We start from the raw sequence: 24,953 nt of genomic DNA, 5'->3' as shown, positions 1-24,953 counted from the left end.
TAATTGAGTTAAAAATCTTACCTTAAAATTTCAGATCAAAATTCCTCGTGGTTTGGTCAGTAGCTTCTGATCTTTGAGCTGTTTGCTTATCCTTCCCAAGCAGTTGCCAGCTTGTTCAACAATTTCCAGATTCAACATCCAGAGCAAGTAACTCGTATTCCAAAGTTCATTTTAAGAAATTTCCTTCTAAAAGGTTGTTTAGAATTTTGTTAAAAATCTTATCTTAAAATTTCATTTCAAAATGCCTCGTGGTGTGGTCAGGAACTTTTGATCTTCATCACTGGCTCTGATGCACTTGAGACTGGACCTTCTGGCAGATTCTTCAATCTCTAGCCTTCTTCCTTCATGATCTCTCTCCGACTGCCCAACTACTGAAACTAGACTTCCTCAGCTTTCCATTAGCACCGAAATCTCTCAGATAGCACGAGGGAAATGTCTAAACGAGCCTTAGAATTTCCCCCTTTTTTTAATACCACTGACTGCCCTTACTGCATGAAATCTTAAGTTGTCACTTCACCCACTAATGGGTTTTAAGGCACAAGATTAAGCTAGCTGTTAGATTAAACAGTGCTTAAGGCACTAATCCAACCTTAACTCCCTCATTAACTCTTTACTTCAGCTTGTCGTGCCTAGCCGTACCATCACCATTGCTAACGCCCAACTCATCACCAAAAGCTTCTCACACGATGAATACTTAGACAATTTTGGCCCGTCTAAATTTTCTAACACCAAACTCATCACCTAAGCCTTTTCTCACACCAAGGCTTCCTTCAATCTTCCATACTCAACCAATATTTTTACTCCTCTAACCACAAACACTTCACCCGAGGCCTAACATAACTCAAGTTTCCTTCTTCACAATCTTCCTTCCTTGTTTTCCTACATTATGCCATAATTTCACCTGTCACTTACTTAGCATTGTAATCACATGACTATCATATTTAGGTAGGAAAAATAGGGTTCGGGGTTTAACTCTACAAACTGAAAGTTTTAGGACATACAACCCAACATTAAGAGCAAACAGATTGTTACTCACGGAAGGTAGGGTAGGTGTACCCAATGCCTTAGTGCTGAAATAGGCCAATCTTGAAGAAGTAAATAGTTCAACTTATGCTATGCATCCAAGCAGTATGAAGATGTATAAATGTTATAGAATACTATTAGTGGCCTAAAGTGAAAAGAGAAATAGCAGAGTTTGTGTAACAACCCGACCCCCTAGGACCTAGGTAAGGCCGTTACTAAAATAAATGCATGCAAAGAATTTATAACGACGCTCAGTTATTTGAAATAAATGCTAATTAAAAACAAGAGAAGTTTAAAAGACAGTTATTAAATGCAATTGTTAAAAACAATAATAGGGTACCCATAAATCGTAAAGGTTAATAAGTGCATATGAAAAACAATTCTTAATAATAAGTTTCAAACATCAAAACTAAACATTAAAGGAAACATGAAAAGAACTCTAAATCTCCTGATGCAGAAGCATAAAAACTAGTCCCAGTGGCTCGATCATGAAGTCCGCTGCGCCATCGCCGGTACATCTTTACCTTTCCCTGAAACATCAACATAAGAAAGAATGAGTATGAAATACTCAGTAAGTAGCTCCACCACTGGGGTCAGGCTAGGCATCTATGTCCTCTAGATACTCGCATATGGCACATAAACACGTGAAACAGACAAGAGACTGAGTCCTATCCTACTGTAGTTAAGTATGCCCACAAAACTGGTAAATCCCGGAGGAAACACAAAACTGGTGAATCCCGCAGGAAACACAAAACTGGTGAATCCCGAAGGAAACACAAACTGGTGAATCCCGAAGGAAACACAAAACTAGTGAATCCCGAAGGAAACACAAATTGATAAATCCCGAAGGAAACACAAAACTGGTGAGCATCTAACTAATCAATGAGGATATTCACACAGTCTCAACGTTCAAAGAATCAACACCGTACAATTTTAAAACACACATGAAATCCTTGGTACCATGGCTCCATCACATACACATAATCCTCAACAACATATTATACAACATTCATGTAGACCTTACATCATAATTCTACAACATACAAGTATGCCTCAACACCAGCAGATCAGACGTCAACATATGAAAACATATACCATCACATACTAATGATTAAGTGCTTAGGTGTGTATTTAAACAATTCAGTACTCGTGCCATAACATACTTTGATTCAGGTCATACTATCAATCAACATGCTAACCATTTACCATAACTTACACTCACCATGCCAGCATACAACTAAAGCCTGGCCCGTGGGCAGTTCCAGTGGTAAGATTACTTACCTCAAAGTAAATCCAAATTAGTTCAAGCAAGCTTATCCCCGCCTTGCAAAGCAGAGCGTTCAAGCAACACTATATTAAATCCAATATTTAAATTAATCCTTGAGTCCTTCCTAATTAACCAATATACTCATGGTCTCTAGTTTGAACTTTACTGAAATCGTGGCTTGGTCCAACGTAAATTTTCATACTCACAAAGACTTACCAACCCTAACAAATTTTCCGCCGAAATTGGTCTTAAACTTCAAACTTAATGGGCCACTTCAAAATCCTCCCAAAACTTCATTCTAAAATTCCAACATTATGGGTTAATCAAATCAAACCAAAATCTAAAATCTTAGTGGGTAACAATAAATTTATGTCAAAACTTGATAGGCATTCAAGCTACTTTAAGAAAAGATCATAAAAATACCCATTAGCTTTCTCAAAAATCTCAAGAATCCGACGAGAGCAGTGGCAAAAGAAAACCCACACGACAGACCCGCGATGACAGCAACTGCAGTGCGTGAGTCGAGGTTGGGCGACGAACAGCTACGAGAGTGGACAAGGCTGGGCGACGCGCGACTTATGATCTGGGCGGTGCGGACTGAAGAGCGGTGGCTCTCGGTGAGCTTGGTTGCAATCAGTGACTGGCTGGACGCGTCTTAGATCTGAACTGCGAGCATCAGATCTGGTAGACAGCTAAAGTCGCGTGGTTGGCTTCTCAGGATCGACAACAACTGTGTGATGGAGAGTGGAGCAGCGACGTCTGACTGGAGGCGCGAAACGGCTGGCAGCGGCGGACCCAATCGACGAAAAGGAAGAAATGATTTCTGTGGGGGGTGGGGGGGGTGGGTTGCCGGCGCGAAGGTGAAAGGAAGGGAAAAGAAAGAAAAAAATAAACAAAATAAAAGAAAATAAAAAATGACAAAAATAAAATAATATATATTTATTTCATTTTATTCTTTTCCTATTCCACTTATTCTATTAAATTCCTTTCATTCCCAAAATGAAATTAATTCCTGCTATTAATTTCCAAATTGAACTATCCAACAGGAAAAGCCCAATTTCCACAATAATTAAACTTCAGCAATTACACTTAAATGCCCAAAATTCCAGAAACGCCCTTGAATAATAAAAATTATTGAAATACACTACCATAAACTTTTGGGGTGTTACAGTTTGTTGATAAATGTTTGATATGTTAGCAGGTTAAGCCTAAACGGCGGAGACCGGCAGAATTACTTAACCCACTTTCATTACCAGAATGAAAAATGGAGCATATTACAATGGACTTCTTACTTGGCTTGCCTAGAACGCCATCAGGTTATGATGGAATTTGGATAATTGTTGATAGATTGACTAAAACGGCTAAGTTCTTACCAGTGCAGAACATATTTACCCTAGACAGGTTGGCCGAGCTATATATTGATAGAATTGTGAGCCAGTTTGGTGCTTCAATGACGATAATGTCAGATTGAGATTTGAGGTTTACTTTGAAGTTCTGACCTAGTTTATAGAAGGCTCTGGATACTAAATTTCATTTCAATACGGCTTTCCATCTGCAGACAGGCAGCCGGTCAGAGCGAACGATTCAGATGTTAGAAGACATACTAAGAGCACGTGTATTACAGTTTAAAGGCAATTGGGATACACATTTATCGTTAATCGAATTTGCGTATAACAGCAGTTATCATTCCAGCATCATAATGGCTCCATACGATGCTCTATATGGAAGACCATGCAGGACACTTGTATGTTGGAATGAAGATGGAGAAAGGGAACTGTTAGGCCCAGAATTTGTTCATCAAACGTCAGATAGTGTTAAGCTGATAGGAAATAATTTAAAGATAGCGTGAGATAGGCAGAAGAGTTAGGCTGACGAGTGAAGGAGAGAGTTAAAGTTTGAGATAGGTAATCAAATAATGTTTAAGTTATCCCCCTAGAAAGGGATAGTCGGGTTTGGAAAGAAAGGAAAGTTATGTCCAATATATATTGGATCTTACAAGATAGTGGAACGAGTTGGTCCAGTAGCTTTTAGGTTAGATTTACCTCCAGGACTATCTTGTATATATGATGTCTTCCATGTATTGATGTCGAGGAACTACGTACCAGATCCTACTCATGTATTATCAGAACCACCAGTGCAGTTAAAAGAAAATTTTACTTACGAAGAAGAACCAATAGAAATCCTCGACAGGAAAGAGGAGGACGAATTTTGGTATTATGTTGAGGAACCACTTTAGTAATTGTATTATGGAAGAATCACGGAGTTGAGGAAGCCATCTGGGAGACTGAAGAGAAAATGAGAAGCTGATACCCTCATCTATTTAGTTGATGGACTTGCAACAAATTTCGAGGACGAATTTTCACAAGGGGAAGGTAAATTGTAAACTCTAGATTTTGAATTCCTTAATGTCTATGCTTGACAATTTACAATGTTATTTATTGTTTTTAAAGCATGTTGAGTAAGATGGGTTTATTTGGTAAGGTGTTTCAATAAAAAGGAGTATGTGAATATGCAATTAAAAGGAAATTTTCTAGGTGATAAAGGAAAAGAGATAAAACTTGATTATGTAATTGGAAGAGTGGAGCAATTAAGTAAGAATTAAATGCGGAATTTGGCAAAAAGTATTTAATATTTTTTTATATATAAATTTAAAGGGGTTAATTGTTTAAATATTAACAAAAGGGGAGTAATCTAGCCTAATTTAGTGGGGTATTCAATTTAAAGTAGCTGCTGGCAAAATTTTTAAGGAGAATAAAAAGGTGCTGGCGGTGCATATAAAGTAGCAAATTGTGAAGGTCGGTGTTTAGAAATATATCGTGCAATTTTGAAATTTCTTTCATAAATCCATAGGGATTTGAGTGGAGAAGACATTCTAGGGCTGCCAAAGTGAATCTCAACTAGAAAGATGGTGAAAAACGGAAAAGACTCGAGGTTGATATGAATTCGTGCAGTTTCAAGCAAGTTGTGGTGTTTTGAAAACTCCGAGCTGTAGAAAAGGAATTAGAAGCTGAAATTTTGGGTTAGCACGAAAAGAGGCTTATTAAAGATTTTCATGAAGGATGTTCGTGCAAATTATGGATGCAAATTGATGAATTTTTAGGTAAACTGAGGTTATACGGGAATTCAGTTGAAGTGTTCAAGGAACTTTAAAGCTGATTTTGAAGTTTTCAAGGAACTTTAAAGTTGCAAATCCTCAGGTTAGTAAATTAAGAGGTTTTTTATGAGTTTAATACAAGAAATGTGAGGGAATTTGGTTTAGAAATTGATTAATTAAGGGCTGAAAGCTATAAATGTTACTGTTACGTACAGTTTTATACCCGTGGAGAATTTGAAGAATTTCCCTCAAACCAGTTGATCAATCGAGATATTTGGTTCACAAATGTTGAAGATAATTGAGTAAGGAAGAACTTTGAGGGCTGCTTGAGGAGAAAGAATTCGGGAAGACCATCAATTTTGAGGAAAATAGTGGGTTGCGCAAAATTTCGCAAAACAGGGTAGTCGAGATTCAATCAAAATTTTGAGCTATCCAAGGTAATTCGTGAACTCTAACTTATTGGATAATTTGATTTAGAGGTAGTTAATGAGTTTTGTTGAAGAAATTTTAGTGGTTTTGGGGCTGATTGGGTGAAATCGAAATTTAAAAGCTTGAAAGTAGATGTTGAAAAACAAAGCAACTTGTAGAAAATTGGTGGTCTGATGGATGAAGATGATGTCTGACATCTTTTGCCCATCATCAACATCCTATTTTTTAGATTTAAGGTCGTTTAAATAATTTGGAGCTATTTGTTTAAGACTATCTTTGAACTGAAAGATGCAACTTGGAAAAGTGATTTTATAATAAATTTGGAAGATTTACGGTTGTTTTTTCTTTTGAACTTGTTTGAATAATTTAAAGGCTAAGGATGCTTAAACCCTAAAATTTTTCCATTTTGGGGATTATTTAGGGGTTAAGGGAATTATGGCAAAATGATTGTTTATGCAGAGTTTTGACTGGATAACCTTAAGTTAAAAATGTGATTTTCACGCCAAGTTCAATTAGGAGAGGCTTATAAATCCAAAGGATCGAGCAGGAAATTGTGAATGGAAAAACTAAGTGTTTTTCAAATGTTTTAGCAAGCACATATCTACTTAAAAGTTTAGAATCATGTTTCCCTCACTTTATGATATGCTTAAGTAGTTTCCAAGCAAACTAGTTTTTCAAAGAGGTTATTAATGCATACTCAGTTTAAAGAAGTTTATGAAAGCATGATCCTCAGTATTTACAAATTTTATGTTTTAAAAGCATGTGTTAGAAAATCATGATCACATGATAGAAACGTTAAGCACATGTTTTAGGTTATTCATGCTTTCAAGTATACATATTTTACCGTATGAGTATTTATGATGATTATGTTAAACCCGATACTGAAGGAATTGAGAAGGTATTTGGGTAATAGTACCTAAGGTATGATGGTACTTAGTTATATGCTTTCAAAATGGTTGGAAACTGCTGTCATCACATTCTCTTCTAGATTAATAGGATAATCTAGGAGGACGTGTGACAAAAACAATAAGCAAACGTGCAATAATATTTACAAATATATTAGAAATTTAATAAAATATTATGGAAATCAATCACGAACACCTAAATAATCGTTCCTCACACTCAATAATTTTTGTTTTATTTCTGGAAAATCGATCTCAAACCAAAACAACAATTACTTTTGTGCTTTCTTTTCATTTAATTTTTTCTTACTCTCTCTCTCTCTCTTGTTTTGGATGAAGAGAAAATCATACAAGGGTTTCGAGATGAAATAAAACAAGATGAAAAAAGAATTCTCTTCAATAGTGGATATACAAATCTAATTTTAAAAACTTTATAAGAACAATCCTTACAAGTAAAAGCCCTATAATGGCAATGAAAAATAGAAAAAAGTTAAAGCTAAAAAGGTTTTGGTATTTGTGCCTTAAACCCTAGTAATTGATTAGTTTATTAATTTAATTCTTAAACATCGAATATTAATATTTCCATCAAAAGTTAAAGTACAAGGTTATTATTCTAACTTTCTTTGAACCACAAGGACAAAACTTACAATTTAATTAACCTATAAAAATAAATTTAAATTTACAAATTATAAAATCTCCCACGAATAATGGAATTGCACATGATCCTCATTCCAAGCATGTGTTGTTTTTAAGATTTATGATATTTTGTGTCTTGTGTAGAGAAAAGGGTTATACTCTATCTCTTTTTGCATGATTAATAGCATTAACAAGAAAAATGCGGAGGTTTCAAATAATTTGAAGAGTTACAACAACAAAACACTTGTCCATCTTCAGAGACGTAATTTCCATTTTTAAATCTTCGTCGAATACACAAATTTTGGCATTTTTCATTTTGAGAAGCACTAGTGTCTAAGCAGATTAAATCAGAAACTAGTGGTTGAGAATGTCCTACCTTGAATTCCACATCTACATCAAATTCAAATAAAAGTTAGATTTTCATTCAATTGTGATTATAAGTTTATTATATGACAAACTATTCATTTGAAATAAATAATTATAACTTTTTTTGTCTCTTTTATGTGATTGCGAGTGAGTACCACAAAAATAGTGCAGTCTAGGATACATCTATGTATTTCACTTAGATATATTGAACAAAAGAGAAAGCATGACGTACGAGAGTAAACACAAAGAGAAAATGCAACCATTGTAGTGAGAGTAATAAAAAAAAACTTGTGTATTCATATTTTCATTGACCATATCTATTCTACAACAATGTGGTTTTAGCTTTTGTAACTCACTTTATATAATACCTTTTCATCACATTTTGGTGAATGCATACTCTTATATATATTTCCTTACACATAAATACTTTTTCATTGCACTTTGGTGCATGCATATTTTTATATATTTAAAGTAAAGAAAGAAAAAAAAAGATATCAAACTAATATTATTTCCTTAAACATTAAGACATGCATGCTCTTAGATATATAAGACATGCAAACATAGCATAGCAATAATGATCTTACACAGATAAGATACATGCTATATCTTAGGTATATAAATTAAAATAGGGAAAAATATCTTTTTCGTCTCCAAGTTTTCAAGAATATGTGCATTTGATCTTTGTGGTTTCAATTCGACCATTTTAATCCATTGGTTTTACAAAATAGGATTAAAAGGTGGTTATTCTCATTTTCTATACTAACTAGATATTTTTAAAATTCTTTTCAATTTTGATATGACATTTATAAATAAAAAATATATTTTCTCTCTCCTCTCTCTTCACCTCTCATTCTTCCATCATCATTCCGAATTTCCCAGTTCCATCTCTTCTCTTCCTTCTCCAATGGACACATCCTCTTTGGCCTCTCATTTTCTTTTATTCTTCAAACCTTCTAAACTTTCATGAGATAGCCCATGTTGTCAAGTAGAGAAAGATTAAAGTTCTAACAAGTTTTAATTTTTATGGGAATGTTTGTGCCCATATTAATTATTTTAACAAGCTACTGATCATTTCAACTATCAGATTTGCACTCAATAATTTTAAATCAGCAGAGCTTGATACAAATAAAGATCATGAAATTGTAAAAAATCTTTGAAATGTTTATATAAAAACTTGCGATTTTTTTTTTCTATCCGTGCCAATGGTACTGAATAAAAAACAAGTTCTTGCCAAGTTGGTGTTGTCAAATTCAATCGTGGTGGTTCACGAGATCTCTAAAATTTTTTCCTTCTGGATTGACTTCTTGAAATAAACGCTCTAATATTGAAGAAAATGGATCAGTAATGAAGGAAGAATGGTGAAGGGAGGGAAAGAGCAAGAGAAAGAGAGAAGAATCGTGGGGAGGGGAGGAGAGAGAAGAGTGAGAAAGGTGAGTGAATAGGAAGAGATAGGAGAGAGAAAATATACTTTTATTTAAAAATGTCATATAAAAATTTAAAGGGTCTTTTCAAATATAAAAAAATGAACCAAAATATTTACATAACATAGAAAAATTTTAGAATTACCAATGATAAACGCTGATAAACACTGATAGGCTTCTACCAGTGTCTATCAGTGACATTAATAGACACTGATAGAAGTATATTAGTATATATCAACGTCTATCACTGATAGTTCTAAAATTTTATTATATTTTATAAATATTTTCAACAGTTTTATCATTTGAAATAATTTTCAAAATTTAAAAGAATATAAAAAAATATCCAATTAATTTAGGAAATGTGAATAAGGACCTTTTAAACATATTTTGTAAAACTAGAGGACTAAAATGACCTAATTAAAATCTTAAGGACCAAATGCAAATATTCTTGAAAACTCACGTACTAAAAAGATATGTTTCCCATTAAAATATTTTGAATTGAGAATATACTATTGATTATTAATGAAAAAAATAGATGTCTTTCATTTGTGATTCGACAACAATGATTGAAAATTAAGAAGCTATGGAAAGCTAAAATGTAGTATGTACTTTTTTTTTCTTAATATGTGATTAGGAATTAAAAATTTGAGTCTCACTTTTTGATTTCATAAAATTATTTTTGGGTTTCATAAAATTTTTGTGGGTTTGGATTTGTCTATGTTTTTATAAGTTGTGCGTATTCATTTAATTCAATAACTTAAAAACAAAAATGATAGTCATAAAAAAACACTTATAATCAAATATGAAAAATTTTCATTTATCACAATTAAATTTCAAACTTAGTCAAACATTTTACATTGCACAAGGACACATAACTATATACATCTTTAATATGAATTCGAACTCAAACTCTTCTTTTAGATAATTTTTAAACACTTCTACTTTGACTTTAGGAGAAGATAATAGGACTAAATGCAGATCATTGTTCCTGGACGAACCCACTAGCTTTAAAGCATAAACGACGCAACCTCAATGGTAAATTGTAAGAAATCAGTTGCTCCTAAAGATTTACGCAACACCTAATCTATGATGTGCGATCGACGGAGAAAGGATTTAAATTGGATGAAAAATAGCTTAAAATTAGTAACATGAAAATCAAAGAGGATGAAAAAGATGAAGAATTAGGAGCTATGTACTCTATCTTCTCATAACCAAATCAGAGAGATTCGGAAATGAGAATTAGTTTCATGAATTAATTCTCGAATCCGCTAAATAATCAAAAAAATTTAGAAATTCTTTTTGAAAATGGTTACAAAACAATAAAATTTTTGAGAAAAAAATAAAGAGAAATGTATTAAAAATTTATTTCTTTATATGCACGAGCATGGTTACTCGAGCCCGAACTTGGAGTAATTAATAAAATTGTAAGATACAAGTAATAAAAAAAATATCCAGAATTTCGTCTTTTGATTAAGAATATACCCTTACTCTTGCAAAAATTGTAGCACTATATTAACCTTTAAATTTTTTTCAAAAACTGTTATTGGGGTAGAAATTTTTAAGAATGGAAAAAAAATTAGATCCCAAGGAAGTGCAAAAACTATGAAAAACGAGAATAAAAATAGAATACTAGCACGTTGTTCCAAATCACTATCACAATCATTTGAAGTCACTACAACACCGTCTTTCAAACTTCAAAAGATTTATACTCCAATTGATATATTTTTACGTGTTGATTGAGAAATAACTTATACAAGAATTTGACAACATTAGAATCATCCATCAATTAAATAAGTGAAGATCATCCATTAATTTGACTATACTAGAATTTAGAAAAAATTCTTCACCTAAATAGAAGAGAATATTACAATTTATCACATATGTCATGGATAGACTTTTAATAAAGAAAGTTTTTGTAAAGAAAAAAATTAAACACATTTTTTCTTGAGATTGAATCTTGAACTCCAAAAATTTTGATCTCTCACTTTAATAATGCTATAAAATAGGAGTGAAATATTTATAGATTCCTCTCTAGGAAATTTTAAGGAAAATTTGCATGAAAACAAACTTTTAAGAAAAAGGATTACAACTTTTCGTAAACAACACTCACATGGAATACATTTTAAAGATTTGAAATAAAGTTGAAAATGTTGAATATATTAGAGAAATATTATTAAAACGAAAGAAAAACGATGTAATAGGTATGTTTACTTTGACAAAATATACAACTTAATAAGTAAAACAATAAGCAAATAAGCAATAATACTTACAAATATATTAGAAATTTAATAAAATATTATGGAAATCAATCATAGACATCTAAATAATCATTCCTCACACTCAATAATTTTTGTTTTATTCGAAAATCGATCTCAAACCAAAAAAAAATTCCTTTTGTGTTTTCTTTTTTAATTTTTAATTTTTTTTTTCTCTCTCTCTTTTTTTTATTATTGTTGAATGAGAAATTTCAACGAATCACGAGTTACCACATCATCAATGTAAGCTGAGCCTATTGGAAAAATTATAAGTTGGATTGGGTCAAATAATTACAGTTGCTCACGCCCAACCCAATTCAAACCCATGGTGAAATTTTGGATCAAATTAAGGATTAAGCTCAAGTCTAGTATTTCGGCCCAACAACAAATGGGCCCAAGCCCAACTTTAGCCCAAACCCAATTTGGGCTCAATAAAATAATTAGACTCAAGCCCATGTAAGGCCCATGAGAAACCTCTATAAATAGAGGTCTTATCTCTTCATTTGGCAGGGAGGTGGGAGAAATTGAAGGCAAAAGCCCTCTGAAGATCTGAAGTTTGAAGCTCCAAGGATATGAAGAACATAACTCCTCCAAAGCTTTTAAGACCAGAAGTGTCACACCCCGCTCCAGATCACCCTCTTAGCCTAGGAAAGGGCATGACTACAGCAAGGGTCAGATACATCGGAATATCTTTAGGCAAAAATTTATTAATTCAGAAAAATAACATATTTAGAGTCATTACAACACTAGATTCAAAAGTCCTAGAACCCAAAAACCCTCGTCCTTATATGAACAACAGTAACATGTGTACAATATTAACCACCTAAACCGACGGGTTACAAATCTCTTATTCCTTTAGTGGCAGAGTAGATGCAGAGCTATTCATAGAGGATTTGACCGCTACCTGTGGGGTGGGCAAACTATTATGCCAAGGAATACGACTTCGATTTAACCAAAAATCACACTTACTAAATTTGGCATATAACTCATTTTCCCTTAGAATCTAATAACACCATCCTCAGATGTTCTTTGTAGTTTCTCCACACTACTAGAATTACACTAGTTATATCATCTCTATGAAAACTATCAAAACTGATCCAGATTAATGATGAATATCCTATTATCAAGTCCATAAATACCACAGGAGCATTTTGTCATTCCAAAACGGCATTACTAGGAACTCAAAATTCCATATCTAGTTCCTGAATGCAGTCTTTGACATCAGTGTCTTTGACCTTCAACTTAGATTAAACCTGATCTCAAATCTATCTTAGAGAATATCGTGGCTCCCCCTTTAACTGATCGAAGATACATCTGTACGAGCTAATGGGTACTTATTCTTAATGGTCACCTTATTCAAACTGTTCTATAGTCATGCATAATCTAAGAATCACCGTCTTTTTTCTTAACAAACACAAGACTGGCACTCCCCAAACGACACACTGCGTCTAATGCTTACATCTTATCTACAAGTTCCTGTAACTGAAACTTTTAACTTCATTCAGTTCCGTTATGTCGCCATCCTATATGGTGCCTGGAATATAGGTGTTGTACCCGGAATTAACTTAATAGTAAACTTTTTATTCCCTGTCAGGTGTAAACCTGGTAATCTCCAGGGAAACACATCTAAGAATTCTTGTACATACAGGTACATCCTCAGGTTTCAGTTTCTTATCTTTGTGAAACTGCTACATAGGCTAAATATTGCTTCACATCCTTTACTCAACAATTTCCTAGCCTTTACTGATGATATAAACTTCTGGAAGTATTCTTTTACTTCTCACAAGTTATTTCTTTTTCACCTGGTTTCCTAACCACTATTCTCTCTTAAAAAAACAAATACATAGTGGCATATGTTACTTAGGAAATCCATACCTAGGATAACATCAAACTTCTAGTAATTCTAATAGAATCAAGTTAACCCAAAAACTCTGATTTTCCAAGAATTACTCCACAATTACTGTAATACTCATGTCAACCTAGAGTATCTTCCTATAAGCATAGAGATAAACAAATTCCTCATTCATACGCTCAGGCACTCTATCTATATGTAATGCCACACGTGCTAGATACGAATGCAGTGCATAGCACCAAGGATTCAAAATAATGCATAAAGCGGATTGAATACATAAAGTATCATTCCAGTTACGACATTTGAGAGCCTCTTCCGCTTCCTTAATGTGTCATAGCGTTATACTTTGCCCTGCTGCTGCTACTGTTGCTTATTGCTTGTTGTTGTCGTCCAGCTACCCCTTTCTGCTTAGCTACACTGGATCCCTCACCTCTAGTTTCGGTCGCTCTGGGTTGGCTTTACAGTCTGTGTAACTCCTATTTGCTCACTCTGTGCTCCATGACTTTAGCTTGAGAAAAATCTCTCTGAAATGCCTCGCATGTCCGCATCGAAAAAACACACATTCCTAATTACCATGACCATACTCCTGTATGAGGTCTACCCACAGTTACACACAAGTGGTTTCTCCACTGTACTTAGCCTTTGACTTGCTACGCGCGACTTGATACCGATTTACCACTCGGTCCAACTACAGTGTTATTAACCTTTCTTTCGACTTGAACTTTGTTGGCTCGTGAGCCTCCAAAGCTCCTTATACCGACTGTCCAGAGAAAGGGGGTCTTAAATCGCTTACTTCTTCGTTTCTCCAGGCATTCTAAACTATCCCTTCACCTGCATAGAGTACATCTTCCCTCACTACACTCTGTTCTACTTCGGATAGCAGGTCTCAAACTAACTGAATGAAATTCACCCATTGATGTAGAGGTAACGGGTGTACGTAATTTCTCTTTTTAGCCCATTCTCAAACATTCTACCACCTCTCATTTGCTTCCGCGATGATCGGTATGGCTACTAAAGAAACTAAGTAAATCTTTGCTCATATCAGCAACCATCATTATCTCCCTGAGTTTTAGCCTAAGGAATTCTTCCCGTCTTCGCTTCTTAATAAGATCTAGGGTGGTTCAGTAATTTATCTAATCGAATACTTGTCGTGAACTCAACTAAGTCATAGTTTCCTGAACTACTCCTTCTAAGCCTCTATCATTTCCACCATTTTCAGCCCCTTTCTCTGCAGAGGAAAGCCGTTAACTCGACCTTACGGTCCTCAAGGCTCTCATAACCTTAAAACATTTCTCAATTCAAGTCCAAACAAGATCTCAGCGTTTACTGGATCTTGTGGCTCCATTGAAGCGTCGTGCTCCCTAAGCTTTCAGCCTCTCGACGTCGAATTTCTTTCTGGATCGTTCTAATCGATCTACACTCGGCCGCCAATCTTTGAGTTGATTCTATCAAATAACTTGATCCTCATCATGGGGTTTACACCCAACGCTTGTGTACTTGACTCATTTGCAAGAAGTTGTTCTATTGCTCTACTGAGTCTCTAACTTCTTTTCCGTTTGGATATGGTCCGGTCTAACTTCAGGACCTCTGCTGTAGGTCAAATTCCTCTCTCAGTCTGCTTGAATTCGCTTGCCACTTTCTCCTCAGTATCTTTGCCTAATTATTAGGTACACATGTTAGGGACTTTTTCTGTGGGACTTAATCTAATGGCATGGAACCTCTCTTTTCACCGAACAGCTTACGCTTAGTACTAAGCTAGCTCAAAACCTTTCACAAGTTTACGTATACCTTTACTAGTTCGATACCAAAGCTTGGTATCCAGCTAACTCTTATAACTTTCCTAGAAACTTATGCTCTGATACACAAGCTTGTATCAACCCAAAACTTTATACTTCAACCTTCTCCAGTTTTACATAAACCTTTGCTTGATTACCAATTGTCCACACCTTGCCCATTACCACCCTCTTAGCTAGGAAAGGGCGTGATGCAGTAGCTTTTCAACACTATAGGTTGCACTTATGCCCTACTCTGTTGTGAAATAACTCTGATACAATATAAAACTTATGATATAGCGGTGCCTTCCAACGCATCATCTCCTTTTTCCTTCTTCAACCGCATGCCTTCACCAACAACTCTTCCAATGCATCAACACCACTCTAACACACAAAATTCTATACTTAGCCAAATTTCCAAAATTTTCCCCAAAAGTTAACCTTCCAAATTTCCTCTTTTCTTCTAATTTCTACTCTTTTCTCTACCATTTCATCCTAGTTTCCACATCAATCTACTCATCACACTAATCTCAATAGGGAACATACTCAAGTAGAGAAATTAGGATTCGGGGTTCTCATTTACCTCCCCCTTATAAAAATTTCGTCCTCAAAATTTCGCTACAAGTCTGTCAACTACACAACTGTGGGTACTTGTTTCTGATTTGCTCTTCGGCTTCCCATGTTGCTTCTTTCGTGCTATGGTTTTTCCATAGTACCTTTACCAATGGGATTGTCTTATTCCTTAAGACCTGTTCCTTTCTGTCAAGGATTTCTACTGGTTCCTCTTCATAAGACAAATTCTCTTTCAACTGTACCGGTTACTCAGGCAATACATTGGTAGGATCTTGCACATACTTTCTAAGCATTGCCACAAGGAACACATCATGAATACGAGATAATTCTGAAGGTAAATCCAATCGATATGCCATTGGGCCAACTCTTTCTATTATCTCATAGGGTCCAATATATCTTAGGCTTAATTTTCCTTTCCTACCGAACCTGAGTATTCCTTTCCATGGAGATAATTTCAAAAATACTTTATCACTAACTTAAAACTATAATTCTCTTATCTGCTTATCAACGTAACTCTTCTGCCTATCTCGAGCCGTCTTAAGATTATCTCTTATAATATTAATGCTATCTGATGTCTGTTGCACAAGTTCTTGACCTAGTAATTTCCTTTCACCGACTTCATTCCAACATATCGGAGTTCTACATGGCCTTCCGCCTCATACGGTGCCATCCCGATACTCGAATGGTAACTATTGTTATACGCAAATTCGATTAACGACAGATGCGTATCCCAACTGCCTTTGAATTGCAATATACATGCTCTCAGCATGTTCTCTAATGTCTGGATTGTCCGCTCAGACTGACCATCCGTCTGTGGATGAAAAGAGGTACTAAAAAATAACTTGGTTCCCATAGCTTTCTGCAAACTAGGCCAAAACTTTGATGTAAATCTAGAGTCTCGATCTGATACGATAGAAACTGGAGCTCCAAACTGACTTACGACTCGATCAACATACAACTTCGTTAATTGGTCTAGGGTATAAGTAACTTTAATAGGTAAAAACTAAGCTACTTTTGTCAATCTATCCACAATTACCCATATACCATCATAGCTTACTGGTGTCTTAGGTAATCCAAATAGGAAATCCATCGTAATATGCTCCCATTTCCATTCTAGTACTGAGAGTGGATTAAGTAATCTTACTAGCTTCTGTCTGTCCGGTTTAATTTGTTGACATATTAGGCACCTATCAACATACTCCGCTATTTCTCTTTTTATACCAGGCCACCAGTACGATCTCTTTAATGTTCTGTACATCTTCGTACTGCCCGGATGCATAGCATAGGCCGAACTATGTGCTTCTTTAGAATAGCTTATTTAAGTGCTAAATCCTTAGGTACGCATATCCTACCTTCTTTCAATAGCACTCTGTCCGCTCTTAATTGGTAGTCCATCCTCAATCCTTTATCTACTTCATCAGCTAAGTTTTGAAGATCGAAATCCTTTAATTGTTCATGTAGAATATCTTCTACGAGCGTAGGATGCACTTGAAATGAAGCTAGTAACCCTCCTTTTTGACCGATTGATAATGCTGCCCTAGGATTATACAACTCATTTATCAGTGTACCCTTCACTGAATTGATACTAGCTCTAGCTGATCTAGTTTTTCGACTTAAAGCATCAACTACTACATTTGCTTTACCTGGGTGATAGTCAATGGTACAGTCATAGTCATTGATCAATTCGAGCCATCTTCTCTGTCCCAAGTTTAGTTCCTTCTGATCAAAGATATGATTTAGACTTTTATGATCCGTGAATATAAGACATCACTCACCAAACAAGTAATGTCTCCACAACTTTAGAGCTAACATAATTGCTGCTAACTCCAAATCATGTGTAGGGTAGTTACATTCATACTTCTTTAACTGCCGAGAAGCATAAGCTACTACCTTCCCCTCCTGCATCAACACACATCCTAACCCTTGTCGGGATGCATCACAATAAACCTCAACCTCCTTACCTGGTGTAGGTAGAGTTAATACTGGTGCTGACACTAACTTCTGTTTCAATACCTGAAAACTGTGCTCGCATTCTGGCGACCACTCAAACTTCGTATTTTTTTTTGTTAGGTTTGTAAATGGAAGAGCTATCTTCGAAAAGCCCTCCACGAATCTCCTGTAATAACCTACTAAACCCAGAAAACTGCTTACTTCAGTTACATTCAGGTGTCGTTCCTAATTAACTACTGCTTCTATCTTTTGGGAATCAATGTTAACTCCGTCAGCTGAAACTATATGCCCAAGGAATACGACTTGATTTAACCAAAAATCACACTTACTAAATTTGGCATATAACTCATTTTCCCTTAGAATCTATAACACCATCCTCAGATGTTCTTTGTGTTTCTCCACACTACTAGAATACACTAGTATATCATCTATGAAAACTATCATAAACTGATCCAGATAATGATGAAATATCCTATTCATCAAGTCCATAAATACCACAGGAGCATTTGTCAATCCAAACGGCATTACTAGGAACTCAAAATGTCCATATCTAGTTCTGAATGCAGTCTTTGGAACATCAGTGTCTTTGACCTTCAACTAGTGATAACCTGATCTCAAATCTATCTTAGAGAATATCGTGGCTCCCTTTAACTGATCGAAGAGATCATCTGTACGAGCTAATGGGTACTTATTCTTAATGGTCACCTTATTCAACTGTCTATAGTCTATGCATAATCTAAGAGTACCGTCTTTTTTCTTAACAAACAAGACTGGCACTCCCCAAGACGACACACTGGGTCTAATGTACATCTTATCTACAAGTTCCTGTAACTGAACTTTTAACTCATTCAGTTCCGTTTGTGCCATCCTATATGGTGCCTGGGATATAGGTGTTGTACCCGGAATTAACTTAATAGTAAACTTTATTTCCCTGTCAGGTGGTAAACCTGGTAATTCTCCAGGGAACACATCTAAGAATTCTTGTACTACAGGTACATCCTCAGGTTTCAGTTTCTTATCTTGTGAAACTGCTACATAGGCTAAATATGCTTCACATCCTTTACTCAACAATTTCCTAGCCTTTACTGATGATATAAACTTCCTGGAAGTATTCTTTTACTTCTCACAAGGGTTATTTCTTTTTCACCTGGTTTCCTAACCACTATTTCTCTCTTAAAACAATACATAGTGGCATAGTGTTTACTTAGGAAATCCATACCTAGGATAACATCAAACTCTAGTAATTCTAATAGAATCAAGTTAACCCAAAAACTCTGATTTCCAAGAATTACTTCACAATTACTGTAATACTCATGTGCAACTAGAGTATCTCCTATAAGCATAGAGATAAACAAATCCTCATTCATACGCTCAGGCACTCTATCTATATGTAATGCACACGTGCTAGATACGAATGAGTGCATAGCACCAGGATCAAATAATGCATAAGCGGATTGAATACATAAAGTTATCATTCCAGTTACGACATTTGGAGCCTCTTCCGCTTCCTAATGTGTCATAGCGTATACTTTGCCCTGCTGCTGCTACTGTTGCTATTGCTGTTGTTGTCGTCCAGCTACCCCTTTCTGCTTAGCTACACTGGATCCCTCACCTCTAGTTTCGGTCGCTCTGGGTTGGTTTACAGTCTGTGTAACTCCTATTTGCTCACTCTGTGCTCCATGACTTAGCTGAGGAAAATCTCTCTTGAAATGCCTCGCTTGTCCGCACTCGAAACACACATTCCTATTACCATGACATACTCCTGTATGAGGTCTACCACAGTTTACACAAAGTGGTTTCCTCCCTGTACTAGCCTTTGACTTGCTAGCGCGACTTGATACCGATTTACCACTCGGTCCAACTACAGGTTTTAACCTCTTTCGACTTGAACTTTGTTGGCTCGTGCCTCCAAAGCTCCTTATACCCGACTGTCCAGAGAAAGGGGGTCTAAATCGCTTACTTCTCGTTTCTCCAGGCATTCTAAACTATCCTTCACCTGGCTAGAGTACATCTTCCCTCACTACACTCTGTTCTACTCGGATAGCGGTCTCAACTAACTGAATGAAATTCACCCAATTGGATGTAGAGGTAACGGGTGTACGTATTTTTCTTTTTAGCCCATTCTCAAATCTTCTACACCTCTCATTTTCTTCCGCGATGATCGGATGGGCATACTAAGATAACTCAGTAAATCTTTGCTCATACTCAGCAACCATCATTACTCCCTGAGTTAGCCTAAGGAATTCTTCCCTCTTCGCTTCTTTAAAAGAATTAGGGTAGTATTTATCTTCGAATACTTGTCTGAACTCAAACTAAGTCATAGTTTCTGAACTACTCCTTCTAGCCTCTATCACTTTCCACCACTTTTCAGCCCCTTTCTGCAGCAAGAAAGCCGTTAACTCGACCTTACGGTCCTCAAGGCATCTCATAACCTTAAAACATTTCTCAATCAAGTCCAACAAGATCTCAGCGTTTACTGGATCTGTGGCTCCATTGAACGTCGTGGCTCCTAAAGCTTTCAGCCTCTCGACGTCGAATTTCTTTTCTGGATCGTTCTGAATCGATCCTACACTCGCCGCCAATCTTTGAGTGATTCTATCAAATACTTGATCCTCCATCTGGGGTTCTACACCAACGCTTGGTGTACTTGACTCATTTGCAGAAGTTGTTTCTTGCTCTACTGAGTCTCTAACTCTTTTCCCGTTTGGATATGGGTCCGGTCTAACTTCAGGACCTCTGCTGGTAGGGTCAACATTCCTCTCCTCAGTCTGCTTGATTCGCTTGCCACTTCTCCTCAGTATCTTTGCCTAATTATTAGGTACACATGTTAGGGACTTTTCTGTGGGACTTAATCTAATGCATGAACTCTCTCTTTCACCGAACAGCTTACGCTTTAGTACTAAGCTAGCTCAAACCTTTCACAAGTTTACGTATACCTTTACTTTGATACCAAGCTGGTATCAGCTAACTCTTTAACTTTCCTAGAAACTTATGCTCTGATACCAAGCTGGTATCAACCCAAACTTTATACTCAACCTTCTCCCAGGTTTTACATAAACCTTTGCTCTGATACCAAATTGTCACACCCTGCCCCATACCACCCTCTTAGCCTAGGAAAGGGCGTGATTGCAGTAGTTATCAACACTATGGTTGACACTTACTGCCTACTAACTGTTGTGAAATAACTCTGATACCAATATAAAACTTAGATATAGCGGAATATCTTTAGGCCAAAATTTATTAGTTCAGAAACATAACATATTTAAAGTCAATACAACACTAGATTCACAAGTCCCAAAACCCAAAAACCCTAGTCCCTATATGAACAATAGTAACATGTGTACAATATTAACAGTAACCACCTACACCGACGGGTTACAAATCTTTTATTCCTTTAGTGGCAGAGCAGATCAGAGCTATCTTTAAGGATTTAACCGCTACCTGTGGGGGGGGGGGAACATTTGAAAACGGGGTGAGCTTATGCCCAGTGAGTGACTAAAGAAAGATAATTGATTCTCATGCAAAATCTCAATAAAGAGTTTAACTGAAATATAAGCTTCTACAGTACTTGTACTGCAGTATAAACATTTTCCAAGCATAAAACATGCAAACCTATTTTAATCATAAAACAGTAAAACTATTTCTCAGTTGAGATAACCCTTACTGTGGATAAACAATCCCAACACCAACTACTAGTCAAAAGAGAACCCTTTTGCTCAATCTTTGACTCTACCTACTGAACGTGGCCATACTATGTATTGTCATACCTTAGGTACTTCTGCTCAGATACCTTTTCTCAAACGTCCTTCAGTATCTGGTTGGTTTGGTACATTCTTAAACGTCCTTTAGTACCAATAGATACCTTCTCAAACGTCCTTCAGTATCTAGTTAGGTGGATACCTTCTCAAATGTCATCCGGTATCGCGTTTTAAGTAAAACTGGTCATAAATGACATTCTCTTTAAAGCATGTAAAGTATAACACATATAAGAACATGGCATTAAAGGTACTAACGCATGCTGAGTATATTTAACACATATAAATTGCTTTTCAACAATTTCTCACATATGCATGCGTTTAAAACATAACTCATGGTTTGCTTGGAATCACTTTGTAAAACAAGCTGGCATGAGAATAATCTTCTTTAAAACATGCTTTCTATAACACGTTGTAATCAACCATTTTAAGCAAATGTTTTAGTCAAAACGTTTTAGCCACTCACCTTGATTTCTTAGAAGCTTTTCACTCTAGTAGCTCCCTTTTCTACCTCGGGCTCCCTTTTCACCCCTAGAATCCAGATTCAACTTACAGCTCAAATTACTCATAGTTATAAATCTTATTTTGAGATACGTCCTTCTACAAACATATTCTACAATGTCTCAGGAAGCTTCACCTAAAATATGAGCTCAGAACTCCTCGTACTTGGCTGCATGGCCAAGTGTCTCCTTCTCATGCCATCAACGCAATGATGTGGTCATCGCAAGCTAAGTGTCTTCTTCCCACGTTGCCAACGCATGGGCTTCCAATCTGATGCCACCACCTCAAATTCTTAAGGCTTAAGGCTTTCCTCCCAAGAAGACACATGGTTTTGATGATGTTATCCTGATGATTTCATCCTTGTATGCGTCCACCTCTTGGTTGCTCAACGCCTAGTCCATAAGCAATGCATAGCCTCTACTCAATGCATAGCAAGCCAATTCACTATAATGACAATTCAACATAGCCATCGCAAGGAGTTAACCATCACCAACGCATAGGGTGACCATCCATTCTTAACACATGGCTCACTCGCACGACTTGCTTGGCATGGGCGTATGGTGCTGGCCAATAACACATAGGCGCGCTGCAGAGGCTGGCCGCTCGACGCATGGGCGTGCTGGTTGCTCGACACATGGGCGTGCTTGGTCGCATAGGCTGGGCGCTGGCTGAGGCTGCTCGACGCATGGTTGTATTTCCATGCATGCCTCGCCCACCCATGTGCCTTCCAATGCATCATCTCCTTGTTCCTTNGCAATGATGTGGTCATCGCAAGCTAAGTGTCTTCTTCCCACGTTGCCAACGCATGGGCTTCCAATCTGATGCCACCACCTCAAATTCTTAAGGCTCGACGCATGGGCGTGCTGGTTGCTCGACACATGGGCGTGCTTGGTCGCATAGGCTGCGCGCGGCGCCTTGACACTTGGCTCGGTGCTTAGGCGCATGTGTGTGCTGCTTCGATGCATGGGCGTGCGGCGTGTGCTAGCCATCGTTCGCTCACTCGCATGGGCGCATGGCATGGGCTACGCGCTTGGCTTCATGGTAGGGCATCTCGACGCACAGCATGGCTACTCGGCAGGGTGCTCACTGCATGGGCATGGCCGTTCGATAATGCGCTCAACGTACGGGCGTATCCACTCGACGCATGCGTCCGACCGGTACTGCTCGACGCATGGCCTGGGCGCTGGCTGAGGCTGCTCGACGCATGGTTGTATTTCCATGCATGCCTCGCCCACCCATGTGCCTTCCAATGCATCATCTCCTTGTTCCTTATTCAGTCGTATGCCTTCACCAACAACTCTTCCAACGTATCAACACCACTCTAACACACGAAATTCTATACTTAGCCAAATTTCCAAAATTTTCCCCAAAAGTTAACCTTCTAAATTTCCTCTTTTCTTCTAATTTCCACTCTTTTCTCTACCATTTCACTCTAGTTTGCACATCAACATACTCATCACACTAATCTCAATAGGGAACATACTCAAGTAGAGAAATTAGGATTCGGGGTTCACAAGAAGACACTAAGGCTCTGAAGATCAGAAGACATATTAAAGCTCTGAATATTTAAGCTCCAAAGATCTAAGACTCAAGCTGTCAAGTGCTAAAGATCGAAGTTTCTCAAGCTTCAAAGACTAAAGTTCTAAAATTCTGAAGAACTGAAGATTTGAACTATTTGAAGCTTTGCAAATTAGAATATTTCAACAAACTGATCGTATCCTCACAACCTACAAGTTGAAAATTCAATCTCCTCAAACTCAAGGGTCAAGCCCAAGCCCACCTATGAACTCTATAAATAGAGAAGCTCTCCTCATTTAGAGGGGTCAAGAATTCTACATTCCAGAAAACCTAGAGATAATTCTTCCAACAACCAAAGGACTCCCTGACTCTGAAAATTTAGCACACTTGAAGACTGATGTCCTTTAGAGATACAAGCATTCTTCCAAGACTTTAACTCCAAGATCATAACGCACTTCGCTTCCTCAAATCAAGCGTACACATTCGATTGATAGAGAATTAGAGGATCAAGTACTAGAGATCAAACCACATCACATCAAATCAACATCAAAATCAACCTCAACTCAAGTTCAACCCCATGAAACAAGTTTCTCTGGAAGCCTCGTGCGAACACTAATCCTCCAAGAAGATCAACAAGCCCGACGGCCGATTATCCAAGAAGATCATCAAGACCAAAGGCTGATCATCCAAGAAGATCAACAAAACCAAAGGTCGATCATCCAAGAAGATCAATGGTCGATCGTCCAAGAAGGTCATCAAGCCCAAAGGCCGATCATCTAAGAAGATCATCAAGCCCAAAGGCCGATCATCCAAGAAGATCATCAAGCCCAAAGGTCGATCCTCAAAGAAGATCAATGATGACGGGAACTTAGATGTCAATTACTCGACAACTAAAGTTTCGTGGATGCAATATGTGATGCATGTCTTAAGGTATACGTTGATTATCATGCGTCAGTGGTCATGCGCTGGAATGAACTATGCATTAACGAACGTATGCGATGACTGTGCGTTCCTGTCACAAGTTTTCTTACACTCACGCAAAGTATAACGCGAACGCAAGTTTCTTGAGTGATTCGAGGTCAAACTCAGGGACTTGTAGCTAGACGTATGCGATAATGTGCGTGCGACGGTTGAATAAAATAATGAATGAGGGGTTTCTATGCTAACACTACTCCTTAACAACCAATGAGAATATGAATGAGAGGTAGAGACACAACAACTCTTGACGTGAAGTAAATGGATGGAAAAATAGATAAAATGTGGAGATGTCTTCATTGCAACCCTTAAGAGTTACCGCAAGGGCAACCCTAGTCAACACAAGCTATGCGATCATGCTACACACACTTGAGCTTAATTCTAGGACGTATGCGATGTATATGCGATAGTGTCGGGAAGCCTATGCCTACCTAAACCTCCATAACCCGCTCACGTGCTCTCGCAGCATGAGCGTGATAATCGCATACCATCATATCCTACTTCCTGGACGCATGCAATATCCTATCCATAGGGTGCATACGTTGTGTTATAGCAAACGGAGCTTATTTCTAAGGTCCCCATTCTTGCTTATGCTTTCCAATCCGCTCTCTCGAGTCTTAGATTTGGATTTTAGACTACTCTCTCAAGTATGCCTAAATGATGA

The 24,953-nt window shown here is 37.0% G+C and overlaps 1 protein-coding gene across 1 annotated transcript; it reads right to left on the bottom strand.

Moving 5' to 3' along the window:
* Nucleotides 1-16,904: 16,904 nt before the first annotated feature.
* Nucleotides 16,905-17,622, bottom strand: LOC120089018. Its single transcript, XM_039046453.1, has 3 exons — nucleotides 17,590-17,622; nucleotides 17,366-17,489; nucleotides 16,905-17,233 (listed from the first exon to the last, which is right to left on the bottom strand). Exons 1-3 carry the CDS (start codon nucleotides 17,620-17,622, stop codon nucleotides 16,905-16,907), a joined length of 486 nt encoding a protein of 161 aa, XP_038902381.1.
* Between the last annotated feature and the right edge of the window lie 7,331 nt (nucleotides 17,623-24,953).

This window comes from Benincasa hispida, chromosome 10 (genome assembly GCF_009727055.1).
Source record: "Benincasa hispida cultivar B227 chromosome 10, ASM972705v1, whole genome shotgun sequence".
In the NCBI taxonomy this organism is placed as follows: Eukaryota; Viridiplantae; Streptophyta; class Magnoliopsida; order Cucurbitales; family Cucurbitaceae; genus Benincasa; species Benincasa hispida.
This window is presented reverse-complemented; position numbering and strand designations above follow the sequence as displayed.